The sequence below is a fragment of the Astyanax mexicanus genome, chromosome 1 (genome assembly GCF_023375975.1).
Source record: "Astyanax mexicanus isolate ESR-SI-001 chromosome 1, AstMex3_surface, whole genome shotgun sequence".
NCBI lineage: Eukaryota > Metazoa > Chordata > Actinopteri > Characiformes > Acestrorhamphidae > Astyanax > Astyanax mexicanus.
This window is the reverse complement of record NC_064408.1, coordinates 114,739,023-114,752,065: the sequence shown is the minus strand read 5'-3', so window position 1 is coordinate 114,752,065 and position 13,043 is coordinate 114,739,023. Positions and strand designations below refer to the sequence as shown.

The following is a 13,043-nucleotide window of genomic DNA, read 5'->3' as shown; positions in this document are numbered from 1 at the left end:
TACCCAACCCACTCATTAGAAATCCCCCCATCACTAGTAATGCCCCAACACACCAGGAGGGTGAAGACTAGCACATGCCTCCTCCAATACATGTGAAGTCAGCCACCACTTCTCTTCGAGCTGCTACTGATGCAGCATTGCCGAGCAGCATTACAGCGCACTCGGAGGAAAGCGCAGCGTCTCGGTTATAATACATCAGCTCACAGACGCCCTGTGCTGTGTACATCCCCCTAGAAGTGATGTGGGGAGAGAGCGCCATCTACCCACCCAGAGAGAGCAGGGCACTTTAAAATGTCTTAATGCCTCATTTTATATGTCAGGGCTCTACCGATTCAACAAATGAGGTGTGGAGCTACTTTGAGCCTGGATAACGCACAAAAATACTGGATCTCAGAAAGCTGTGGGAGAGCAGAGGAGGGCTATTCAACAAAGGTAAGTACTCTCCGTCATGTTTTACTACACCTAAAGTCAAATTTACACCAGAGTTCTCCTTTAAGCAAGGCGATATATTTTAAACAAATGTCATAATGAAAAACACATTATATTCTTAAAATCTGAGTACAAAAATCTGATCAGTCAAACAACATAGTGCAACACTGCTATCTAAGAGTCAGGTTTTAAACACAACACTAAATTAACCATTAAATCTTTACATTTAAATAATTAATTTAAAAAAAATTATGTTTTTGAAAAATCGACACAGTATTGCAAAACATAATGCTGCAATAGTTCAATATTCTGATATTTTATTTCATCCCTACCATTTAGCGTGAGCTTTCAGACCTCAAAAAGTTCATATTCATGAAGTTTTAAGAGTTCAGAAATCAATATTTGGTGTAATAAACCTGATTTTTAACCACAGTTTTCATGCATATTGGCATGTTCTCCTCCACCAGTCTTACACACAGCTTTTGGATAACTTTATGTCACTCCTGGTGAAAAAATTCAAGCAGTTCAGTTTGGTTTGACAGCTTGTGATCACCCATCTTCCTCTTGATTATATTCCAGAGGTTTTCACTTTGGTAAAATCAAATAAACTCATTGTTTTTAAGTGGTGCCTTATTCTTTTCCAGAGCTGTATTATTTTCTCATAAAAAGTTTTTATTGTAAAACATAAACGTATTTCTGCAAAATTATATGTGATGATTATTTGTCCCTGCCTGAATTATGCTTCCATGCCTACGTCATTACAGAACTAAAAATATGATAATTATTGATCATGGCCAGGTCAATAGGCCTGTACCTCCTGTGGAGACTGAGGAAAACACATCTTCCACCTCCCATCCTCACCATGTTCTACAGAGGGACTGGAGAAAGCATCCTGAGCACCTGCATTACCGTCTGGTTTGGGAACTGCAACAATTCAGACCGCAAGACCCTACAGCTTGTAGTGAGGACAGCTGAAAGATCATCAGAGTCTCTCTTCCCTCCATCACTGAGATCTACACCACACGCTGCATCCGCAAAGCCACCAGCATTGTGGACGACCCCACCCATCCCTCACATGGACTCTTCCCTCTGATGCCGTCCGGCAGAAGAGACAGGAGCATCCGAGCCTCCACTACTAGAACTTGCAACAGCTTCATCCACCAGGCAGCCAGACTCCTCAACACACAGAGACAGAGCTGAACCCCCCCCACACACACACAAACTGAAATATCTTTGTTCCTAGCAGCAATATTTGTTGCTTTCTTCCAAAAAACTATAAACTCTCTACCTCAGAAACTGCTGTGATTATGTATGTTCTATATGTTTCAGTATGTTACACATCTCTGCACCTTATTTACACTATGAACACTTTATTATACTGTATCGTTACTGCACTGTCCTGTCTGTAAAACTGTCTCGTCTGTTGTATTTATTGTAGTGTATAGATTTATCTTGCACTATCATTACTCCTGCACTTTATGTTTGTCTATTGTATTGTTGCATCATGGTTCCGGAGGAACGTAATTTCGTTGCACTGTGTACCTGTACTCAGATGTAATGACAGTAAAACCTTTATGACTTGACAGTTTTTTTTATATAATTTATAGACTCAAATGACCTAAAGCAACACAACAAATTCAAATAAACACTTAGAGGTGTCACGATTTCGATATTTTATCAAAATCGATCGAAATTATGTCATGGTCTCGAGCCTCGAAGTCAAAAAGACGATTGACAATCCCTCCCTCTAAGCTACGCAAGCATGCGCGCTATGCAAATGGCGCAGCACATTGTAGCCGACGCCGTGGACATTGTGACTGCTGAAAGAGCAGCCCTTTCTCCAGAGAATGTGGACATTCTCATCTTCTTAAAGAAATATAAAAATAACAGTTGTTTTGTCTAGCCTCAAATATGTTAATAGTTAATAGTACCTTAAGGAGCATCTTTCTCTCAGATAAAGTTAATAATATATCTTTGTTAAAGAAAAAAACGTATCATTCTCAGGGACCGAAAAAGTCTTAAAGTCTTATTTTTCATGTTTAACTGTTATAGTAGGATAGAGTTCAGTTTGTTAAGGCTCTAATTGTTCTATTATTTTGTACATGACTGTTCCTGCATTTTTTTATTATTTATTTTATGTTGCACATTGCTGTTTTAATAGTGCACACTGCTGCTACCAAAGAAAGCCACTAGATGGCATTACATATATATCTTAATGAAATTATTTAAATTTGACCATTAGTGCCTAAAGTGGTGTATTACAGATCACTTGTATCACTTTGCATCACTTATATCAAGCCCAACTTTTGAAATAAGATATTGTAAATTTGATAAATCAAACCAATGAGTGACCATATACTAATCTAAAACATAGGCCTCTCTGCTGTAGAAAAAATAAGAAAAAAGAAAATCGAGAATCGAATCGAATTGTGACATTAAAATCGGAAATAAATTAGAATCGAGGATTTAGAGAATCGTGACACCCCTATAAACACTACATGTCCAAATGTTTGTGAATGTTTGTTGCACTAGTTTAAGTTGCGCCCATTGCTGATAAAGATGTGCAAATGCATGCAGCTTGGCTGGTCCCTGTAGAGAAAGTGAAGTACTAGAGCTGTGGAGCAGTGGAAGTGTGTTCTCTGGAATGATGGTGCTGCATCCAATACTTTTACAACAATTTTTCTATTAAATCTAGTGGAGAGCTTCCTCTCCAAGACGGTTGAGACAGATGCTCCAACAAATCAAAATAAACTCTATTTTCATACCCTTGATTTGAAAGAAATAAAGAACAAACAGATGTCTTAGCACTTTTGTCCATATAGTGTAACTGCCAGGACCAAACAGAGGGCTGCCATTAATAGAAATGTGTTAAAAGAAATCGAGAAAAAAACGTTCAGAACATACAGTTCCTAATATTGTTTTAGTGGGGATGTTCTGCTGTTATATAGCAGAACATCCTGCTGTTATATTCTATTCCATTCACACCACAGCCATCCACTTCTCTCCTCTTCTTTCCCTTTCTTTATCCTTTCTCTCTTCCTCCCTCTCCCCCTCACACTCCAGCAAACTCCCCTAGTTTACACTGACTTCTGGAGAAACTGTCAGTGCTGCGCGAGGCTTGCTCTGAAGGAAGTTTGCATATTTGCATTGAACAGTGTTTCTCTCCCAAGCGGAATATTCCAGCGTCATTCCGGCTGTCAGGCTACACGTCCATGCGCCGGAGAGTGCTTACTTCAGCCAGTAAGGTGTGTGTGTGTGTGTGTCTGTAGGTGAGTCTCTGCATCGGTAGGTATGTTTTACTCGGTATCGCCTCATCGCGCATCTCTTTACACGCCTTCATGCGTGTGCCGAGACCCACTGAGGAAAACAGGCCGTGCGGAGGGTCCTGAGAGATAAAGAATAATTATAGTGATGATCTGTCCTCAATCCAGAGATAGACTTAGAACTATGTCAATTCATTATTACCCTGAGGCCAGTCACTCACACACCTTCCTTCCCTCCTTCCTTCTTTCTGTCTCGAGATGGACACGCACGCAGCAGACAGATGGAGAGAGAGAATGAAGGAGGCCTCGAGCCATCAGACTGAACCAACTTTTGATTGAGAGAAAGCATGACAACCCAAAACTTCCCACAATGCATTCAGAGCCAAGGTGCACGAAGTAACGAATGTTAGAACAAGTATACTCTTTATTTTTGACACAATAATAGCAACTGGTCTTTAAAACATTAAAAAAAACAAGACCTAAAGCACACTGGCACAAAAATTAGGTCTTCCTATTGGAAAGAAGTCGGTTAAATGATGCATATGGCAATACAACTGTACAGATTATGATTCAGTATAGCAAAGCCATAGCATATACTGCCTGGTCATAGTTATAATATAGTTATTATATTATTTATTAACATAGTTATAACAAGTTTACTTTTTTTTATCCAATCACAACAGTGGAATCTGAAGACTGAAGACGAGTATATATAGTACACAGAGCTATATAAAGGTCAGGGTTTCCCAGAGGGGAAATTATAACAGTTATGGATTTATTTTTTACATACCACCCTAACGCTAGACGTGCTATGGAGCGCTGTGTAGAACAGCACTACCAAACAAGCAGATACAACCCACTAGCTCAAGCTAGCCAGTTAGCATAACAAGCTAATGCACCAGAGAGACAGTAGGTCAGCTCTATGGAGTCAAACGCTCTGTCCTGAAAAATAAAAACAGCAATTTATCTGAATAGCTCCTGCTGCTGTTCCTTGCAATATGAGTGTTTTTATCCATGTAAAATAAAAAAAAAAACAACAGCAAACAGCAACTTTTCACTCGGAAAGAGACGAATGGAATCCACAGCTCGGAAAAAAGTTCCTCTCGCCCCGCAGACGAGCCCAGAATCGGTCTTGGGTACAGAATCATCAATTACTCAGGACAAGAGATAAAACTTCCTAAAACTCCCTAAAATATGTGGGGCAGAACAACTTCAAGAGCAGGTACTATAGCCTTTTTAAATATATTAATACTGTAGTTTCTCTCATTCTATCAGGATTATTACTTTGTATTATATTTTATATTTAATACTGCCTTAAAGCATCACAGTAGCCAGATGTATAGATGCAAAATTGCAGCAACTGGATAGAGGCAACAAGCCACAATTTCCATATCAGTGCTTCCCTAGATAACAGTATATAAAAAAATCAGAAACCACAGAAGCAGCTTAACTTGTGATTACTTAGCATCTCAGATCAGTTTAAGGCAAGTGTGTGTAATGATATGGACATGTGGTTTCTGCAGTGCTGTTTATTGTGGTATACAGATCAATTATGGTGTTATTATACATTAGCCACATACTGTAGCTTCAGTCCAAAACTAAAACATCGCTTCTTTTATGTATCTCTCTACCTATCCATCATCCACAAATATAAAAATATACACTTTAGTCATTATTTTAGTGATCTGGAATTATATTTTATTCTATATTCTGTTTATTGTTGAGGTAAAAGTTGGGTTTGCATGGGGCATCGAGAATCCGTGTATCATTCGTTCATTTGATATTCAATTGAGAATCAAAATCGGAAAATTAAAAAACCAATTCGTTTTTTCGTTTTTGAATATAATACCAAAAAACGAATAACGGCTTGTATTTTGTATTTTTATTTGGTTATCCAAACAAAAATTGGAAATTTAAAAAACGGACCAGGAGCCGAATTTGATTTTGATTTTGAACTTGACCCATTTGTGTGCCCCGGAAGTTACTGATTTGTTTATTCTTGGTGGGTTTCTGTTGCGCGGGAGTTCACTGCAGTGTTATCTACACAGTCTGTATTGCTGTAGGCTTTGGATGGAGTTGAGGATGGAGAGTTTTATCTTGTTCAGAGGAACTAAACGCGTTGCAGTGAAAGAAGACGATATGACAACAGAAAATACATGTCTTTTTCGCTTAAGGTCGTGTTGAACACAGAACCTTCTAACACTCATTGCAGAACATCGCTGGATCCCCATTTGCTGCAACGTGCACGAAATCTCTTCATGCGTCTTACCACCTTCAAAAAGATCTTTAATTAGGCCAGAATGTGGTTCCAGTCCGGCCATGCTGCCTACAGCAATACAGACTGTGTAGATAACACTGCAGTGAACTCCCGCGCAACAGAAACCCACCAAGAATAAACAAATCAGTAACTTCCGCGGCACACAAATGGGTCAAGTTCAAAATCAAAATCAAATTCGGCTCCTGGTCCGTTTTTTAAATTTCCAATTTTTGTTTGGATAACCAAATAAAAATACAAAATACAAGCCGTTATTCGTTTTTTGGTATTATATTCAAAAACGAAAAAACGAAAAAACGAATTGTTTTTTTAATTTTCCGATTTTGATTCTCAATTGAATATCAAATGAACGAATGATACACGGATTATCGAGTTTGTGTGTGTTAAACCAGCAGGGGTGTACGTGTGCATGTCGCGCCTGCATGTCAAAGACAGGATTGGGCGGCTGAGTGTTGATTGTTGTCAGGGTTTTAATCAGTCAGTGGCGCACCTGTATTTCCCTCCGAAAAGACAGAAACATGCCAGATATTTAGCTAAACAGACCTCATTTCCAGACCAACACACATATCAGTTTGGATTTATTCCTAAACTCTGATGCTATACCGGGAAGCGCAAGGTGTCAAAATAGACTGTTGGCAGGGTATAAGATAACAATGAGCATCGCGACAAGCCTTGTGCAGGGTGTAAAATAGTGCCCTATGTGTCCTGATGTTTGACATCCCTTCTAATGAATATAGGCAGCTTGTTTAGTCCCTTTATAGAAGCATTGCCTAATCAACAGACCTCCCTGAATCATATAAAACAGCATATTGGCACCATTCCTTCATGCCAAGTGTTGGCTAGAGGGTATAAAGAGTATAAGGCCCCCCAGCATTGAGCTGTGGAGCAGAGGAACTGTGTTCTCTGGAATAATGGAACACGATACAATGCTATTATAATGAGTTTAATGAGTTTGGGAGTTAGGGAAGTTGAGGTAGGATGGTAAGAATGCAACCAAATCCTTACAGCAATGCTTCAAAATCCTCTCTGTACAGTAGAGACAGTAACTTCAACAAAAAACTATTTGTATATTATGCCCTTTATTTCAGAAAAAACAATGAATGAGTGGGTATTGGTATACAAGCCCAGAAGAAGGATGGAGATATGCTACCTTAAAATGTAATGTAATGTAAAATGTTAAAGCCATTTTGAATTTATAGCCAAAAACTGTGACCACATATAATATTTAGTTTTAGCCAAAAACAATCCATTCACTAGGACTGCACCTATCACATGCAATGCTTCTGACACTAGTAGGATATGGACAAGCACATGCCTCTTCCGATACATGAGACATCAGCCACCACCCACTTTTCCGACTGCCACCAACGCAGCTTCAACCTGAAGCCAATACACTTGCAGGAAATTGCTAGATCTCCAGCTCTTATAGATCATCTAACAGATGCCTGTGCTGGCCAGCATCACAACAGAAGTGATCTACTCACCCAGAGAGAGCATGGCCAATTGTGCTGTCGCTTGGACTCCGACCACTGATGCAAAAGAAGCACGAGCTTTTAATTAATACCATATATCCTTGAGCCATATTTTCATTGTCTATGCCTGCTGAGACCCTATGGAACACTTACAGTCATGTGAAAAAATTAGGACACCCTATGAAAACCTGTATATTCTTTAACATATTTGGACATGTGGATATTTACTATCAAATTTAACAGTACTGAGATATCCAAGTAATATGACTAAACAATAAAAAATAAGAAACGCCTTTTTACAACTTTATGTAAAATGTAATTCAAAAAGAATGCAATTTCTGGTGAGGCATAAATTAGGACACCCCTATATATTGGGCCACTTAAAATAGTTAAGATCACACACAGGTGTGTCATATCAGGTGCACATGATCAGAACATCGATACCCAGCATGTTGAATGAGGCTTACCCTATTTAAACCTCAGAAATGTAGTTTGGTGTGTCCCTGACTGTTGAAGTAAGAGTGAGCACCATGGTGAGATCCAAAGAGCTGCCTGACGCCCTCAGAAAGAAGATTGTTACTGCTTATGAGTCTGGAAAGGGATTTAAAAAGATCTCCAAAGATTTTAACATCAGTCATTCCACCATCCGGAAAATTATTTACAAGTGGAGGACATTCAAAACAACTGTGACCATGCCCAGGTCTGGCCGTCCAAGCAAGTTCACCCCCAGAGCAGACCGTAAGATGCTAAAAGAAGTCATGAAAAATCCTACAATTTCATCACAGAACCTACAGCAGGCTTTAGCTACTGTCTATGTGAAAGTGCATGACTCAACTATCAGAAAGAGACTACACAAGTTTAATTTTCATGGGAGGTGTGCAAGGAGGAAACCTTTGCTCTCTAAGAAAAACATTAAGGCCAGACTGAAGTTTGCCAGAGATAATGCAGACAAAGACCAGGACTTCTGGAATAATGTTCTTTGGACAGATGAGTCTAAAATTGAATTATTTGGACACCAGAAAACAAGATATGTCTGGCGTAAACCAAATACAGCATTTCAAGAAAAGAACCTCATACCAACTGTGAAGCACGGAGGTGGAAGTGTCATGGTTTGGGGATGCTTTGCTGCAGTAGGACCTGGCCAGCTCACCATCATAGAATCCACCATGAATTCTGCTGTGTATCAGAGGGTGCTTGAGGAACATGTGAAACCATCTGTAAAAAAATTAAAGCTGAAGCGGAACTGGACCCTGCAACATGACAATGACCCAAAACATACCAGTAAATCCACCAAGGACTGGCTAAAAACTAAGAAGTGGAGAGTCCTGGAATGGCCAAGTCAAAGTCCAGATCTTAATCCAATTGAGATGCTGTGGAGTGATTTAAAACGAGCTGTACATGCAAGACGCCCCTCAAACATCTCACAGCTGAAAGAATTCTGCATTGAGGAGTGGGGCAAACTTTCTTCAGATCGATGTCAGAGATTGGTGGGTGGCTACAAGAAGCGTCTCACTCAAGTTATTTCAGCCAAAGAGGGCAACACTAGTTATTAGAGGGTGGGGTGTCCTAACTTTTTCCTCCGTTATAATATGCCTTTTTGTTCATAACTTTTGTTTTATGAGTAAAACGATGTTAATTTTGGTTGTTTAGTTGCAATTAAATTACTTTCTTTTCGAGAAATAAATAAAAACGAGTTTGGACATTGATATGTGAACATTTCTCAATAAAGAGCGGACTCTTTAATGGGGTGTCCTAATTTTTTCACATGACTGTAGATGTGTCACATTAAATGCAAATAAAAGCACTTGTTTAAAAATCATATGCAATTCTACAAATCCATGTAACAGCTTTAGATGCTTCCCAGAAGTCTGTCCGAACACCGTTTTCAATCTCTTCCTTTAGAGAGAGCTAGTGTTACAGTTAAACGTTTGATTGACCAAATTGATGGGTTAAAACCATTTCATGCTTTCACAAACACCAAAAATAGTTTTTCAGACCAGCGAAGGCCTTTCAGTGTGAGAGAAAGTGTCAGAGCACTGGTCAGATTTTTTTAACTGCAGTAATCATTCTCAGAGAAAGCTTTAAGCATTACAGAGCCATTCTAAACACATGAATGAAAAATTCTCCATAAATCCATGACCTCTTCCTAAATATTGAGACACACAAATAAACCAAACTACCAAAAACCTTGACTCATATTAGACTTCATGCAACACAGTCATTATATGTGCAAGAATTAAATAGTTTGCTCTCATCCTCAAAAATAGGCAAGTAACTGAAGACCAAATCTGAAAATGAACTGAAAGACATGAGGGTATGACTGGATCAGTCTATAATCCATTTACGAGCATTAGTAATAGTTGTGTAAAATGCATTGCATCAGTCAGGTTTATATATATATATATATATATATATATATATATATATATATATATATATATATATATATATATATATATATATATTTGGGACGTTTGGGACCTTTCTCCCAAAATCCAAATAAAGATTAGATCATTTAGGGCATTTATTTGCTCTAATGGATAATGAGATGCAGAGCTTTCAGACTTCAAATAATGCAAAGAAAAAAAGTTCATATTTATAAAGTTTGAGGGGTTCAGAAATAAATATTTGGTCATATATGTTCTCCTCCATCAGTCTTACACACAGCTTTTGGATAACTTTATGCCTTTACTCCTGGTGCAAAAAGTAGCTTGTTGAAGTTCAAGTTAAGTCTACTAATGTACGTATGCTTAGTCCCAATGACTGTAGAAAACATGGACACAGTGTTTATATTCCTAATCATTCTATAGAAATTAAACAACAACTGTCAGCCATGTTGTCATATTTGCAATCAAATCTGCACATTTAAGACTAACAGCAGAGCCAACGGCAGATCCAAAGGCAAGAACAACAACAAGCATGTCTCAGAACAAGTGTCTCAGACTGCCTTTATTGAGCTTACAACTCAAACACAAAGCACCAAGCAGATTGTTCCAGTTCGCCAAAAAATGCAATTTATGTTACGTTCCACTACAACTCAGCTGCTCCATGTAATAAACACAAATGACATGATGCAAGTCCTAAGGACATTCTAAAAATATTCAACATCTATCCTAATTCAAATCATGCTTAAAAGTCTCTATAAAAATCTATTATGATCAGATACCATTCAAAAAAAATCAATGGCCATCTTTAGTGCCTTAATGCCTCAATAATAATGCATAGTGCTTGGACCCAGTGATTGCCATTTGCAATGCAATAAGGAAATATTTTGTCAATTCTCACAGAGGTTATGAGAGTTAATAGAAATTGATGAATTCTACTTCACACCAAACCAACTTTAAAGGTCAGAAAATAAGGCTACCTTAAACAATTTGATAATGTTATCTTCATACACTACCATAGAAAATAAAAGAATAAATAAAGGTAAAAATAAATAGTTGAGAATGAAAGTTTGGAATATCATATCACATCATCACATGAACCTCAAACATTGCTGTGTTAACTAAGAATAAAATCTGGTATAATCAGGAAAAACTCCAAAACTGTTACAGAACAGTCCTAATACTTCTTCCTTCAAACTGTACTATTGCAACTATGTGCAAAAGAGTGAATAATGGGTATATATGGTCTTCTTTTATTGCAATCTCTCTGTAGAGAGGGTTCAATTCCTCTTTAGAATTCCTTCCCGAAACTACAATCTACATACTTTACATGAATGTTAAATTTATTATTCAGTACAGTGTTTGTAGAAATAATACTGTAATTTTATAATAACTATTTATGTTACATTTATGTTAAAATATGACATGAATCATTCTGACTGATGAATCACGTCCTAAAGAATTGGTAATGTTCCTGAATTGATGAAGCACCAGAGCTTATCAGACCTGAATAGAAGTATAACAAAAATTGCATGAACAGACATTAGAAACCTTATAGGTGTTTGAGGTTTGTGCTGAAAGACAGAGTAAATTATTTCATTCTGACCTAATTCACAAGAAATCAGAATTACACTCGCTTGTAGAGTCTGCTGCAAATTCTTTGGGAAATCAGGTTGCGGAAGACTGACTTCTTTATTACTGGGTAATGTCAGCGTGTCTATTTTATAAATCTACACCATCACCTGATTATACCAGAGAAAAGAGCTGTAGTATAAGCTGAACAAATTCAACAGTATCATGAAAGCCAGGTAAGACAGGGACAGTGACATGTGGTGGCCTGGTTGTAAGGCTACAGTGTGTGTATGTGTGTACCTGTGTGATCTGTGTGTGTCAGCATGTGGGCTCGTCTCCTGGCTACCCCTCGAGTGTCAGTGAAAGAGGAGCAGGTGGCTTACAGCAGCGGCCAGGCCACTGTTTGGACATCACTCGCCACTCTGTGGAGAGGACAACACACTAAGCGTACTCTTACTGTAAGGTCACAGTGTGTGTGTGTGTGTGTGTGTGTGTGTGTTCTCTAGTGTTGTGAGAACGCTCAGTGCTACAGAATGATTAACAGCATAGCTACAATTCAATATTTAAATATACACTAACACTACGCTACATTTGTTTTATATTTATAAATATATTCATATTTATCGTATTTGTACACTATATGGACAACATATGCTCATTCATAATTTCTTCCAAAATTAAGGGTATTAAAAGAGTTATTTAAAAAGAGTAGCTTAAGTAGCTTTGCCATCAGCTGCCGGCACCCAGAGGGAGCACAATTGGCCTTGCTCCCTCCAGGTGGGTAGATGGCGCTCTCTCCCCATCACGCTTAAAGGTGGCACCGAGCAGGACGAGGCGTCTGTGGGCGGATGTATAGGAACCGAGTCGCTGCGCTTTCCTCCGAGTGCGCTAGCCGCTCAGGCAATGATGCATCAGCAGCAGCTCGAAAAAAGGGGTGACTGACTTCACGCAAATTGGGAGAAAAAAGAGTAGCTTAAGAAGGATCTAGTAGAAAAGGCTAGATAATGCATTTGCATAATACAGTTACAAAGTAACCATAATATTTGATGATAACAATCATGATCTTAGGTTAGTACAGCAAATATTAAGTAATGTAAATTATGGAAATGCAAGTGAATGGTCTAGCAGACTAAGGCGCTGCCACTATGATCAGGAGATCGCCGGTTCGAATCCTGTTCATGCCCTAAGAGCCCTAAGAGCACAATTGGCCTTGCTCTCTCTGGGTGGAAAGATGGCGCTCTCTCCACTCATCACACAGCACAAAGCATCTGTGAGCTGATGTATCAGAACTGAGTCGCTGCACTTTCCTCCGAGTGTGCTGTGATGCTAATCAGCAATGCTGCATCAGCAGCAGTTCAAAAAGAGGCAGAGTCTGACTTCACATGTATCGGAGGAGGCATGTGCTAGTCTTCACCCTCCTGGTGTTGGGGCATCACTAGTGATAGGGGGAGTCCTAATGAGCGGGTTGGATAAATAGCTGTGTAAACTGGGAGAAAATGGGATAAAAATTTGAAATTAAATTATTTTTAAAAAAGTAAATATTTTTTCTTGCTTAAACACTCAACAGTTTTAATATCCAAGCTGACATAAAAAAAACACAATACATTTCCTGTGCTAATCATGAAGTTACTTCAGCTGAGCTATTCAC

The 13,043-nt window shown here is 38.6% G+C and overlaps 1 protein-coding gene across 9 annotated transcripts in view; it reads right to left on the bottom strand.

Annotated features, from left to right (window-relative positions):
• Nucleotides 1-13,043, bottom strand: part of syngap1b (synaptic Ras GTPase activating protein 1b) — a 234,155-nt gene that overhangs the window by 194,838 nt on the left and 26,274 nt on the right. For 7 of the 9 annotated variants that reach the window (XM_049464812.1, XM_049464794.1, XM_049464813.1 and 4 more), the window contains exon 2: nucleotides 11,696-11,817. The exons of the other annotated variants lie outside the window; for them this stretch is intronic. In XM_049464812.1, coding sequence (XP_049320769.1) covers nucleotides 11,696-11,720 — 25 coding nt within the window. In that variant the 5' untranslated portion in view covers nucleotides 11,721-11,817. The remainder of the gene's footprint in view (nucleotides 1-11,695; nucleotides 11,818-13,043) is intronic. 9 annotated transcript variants of the gene reach the window in all.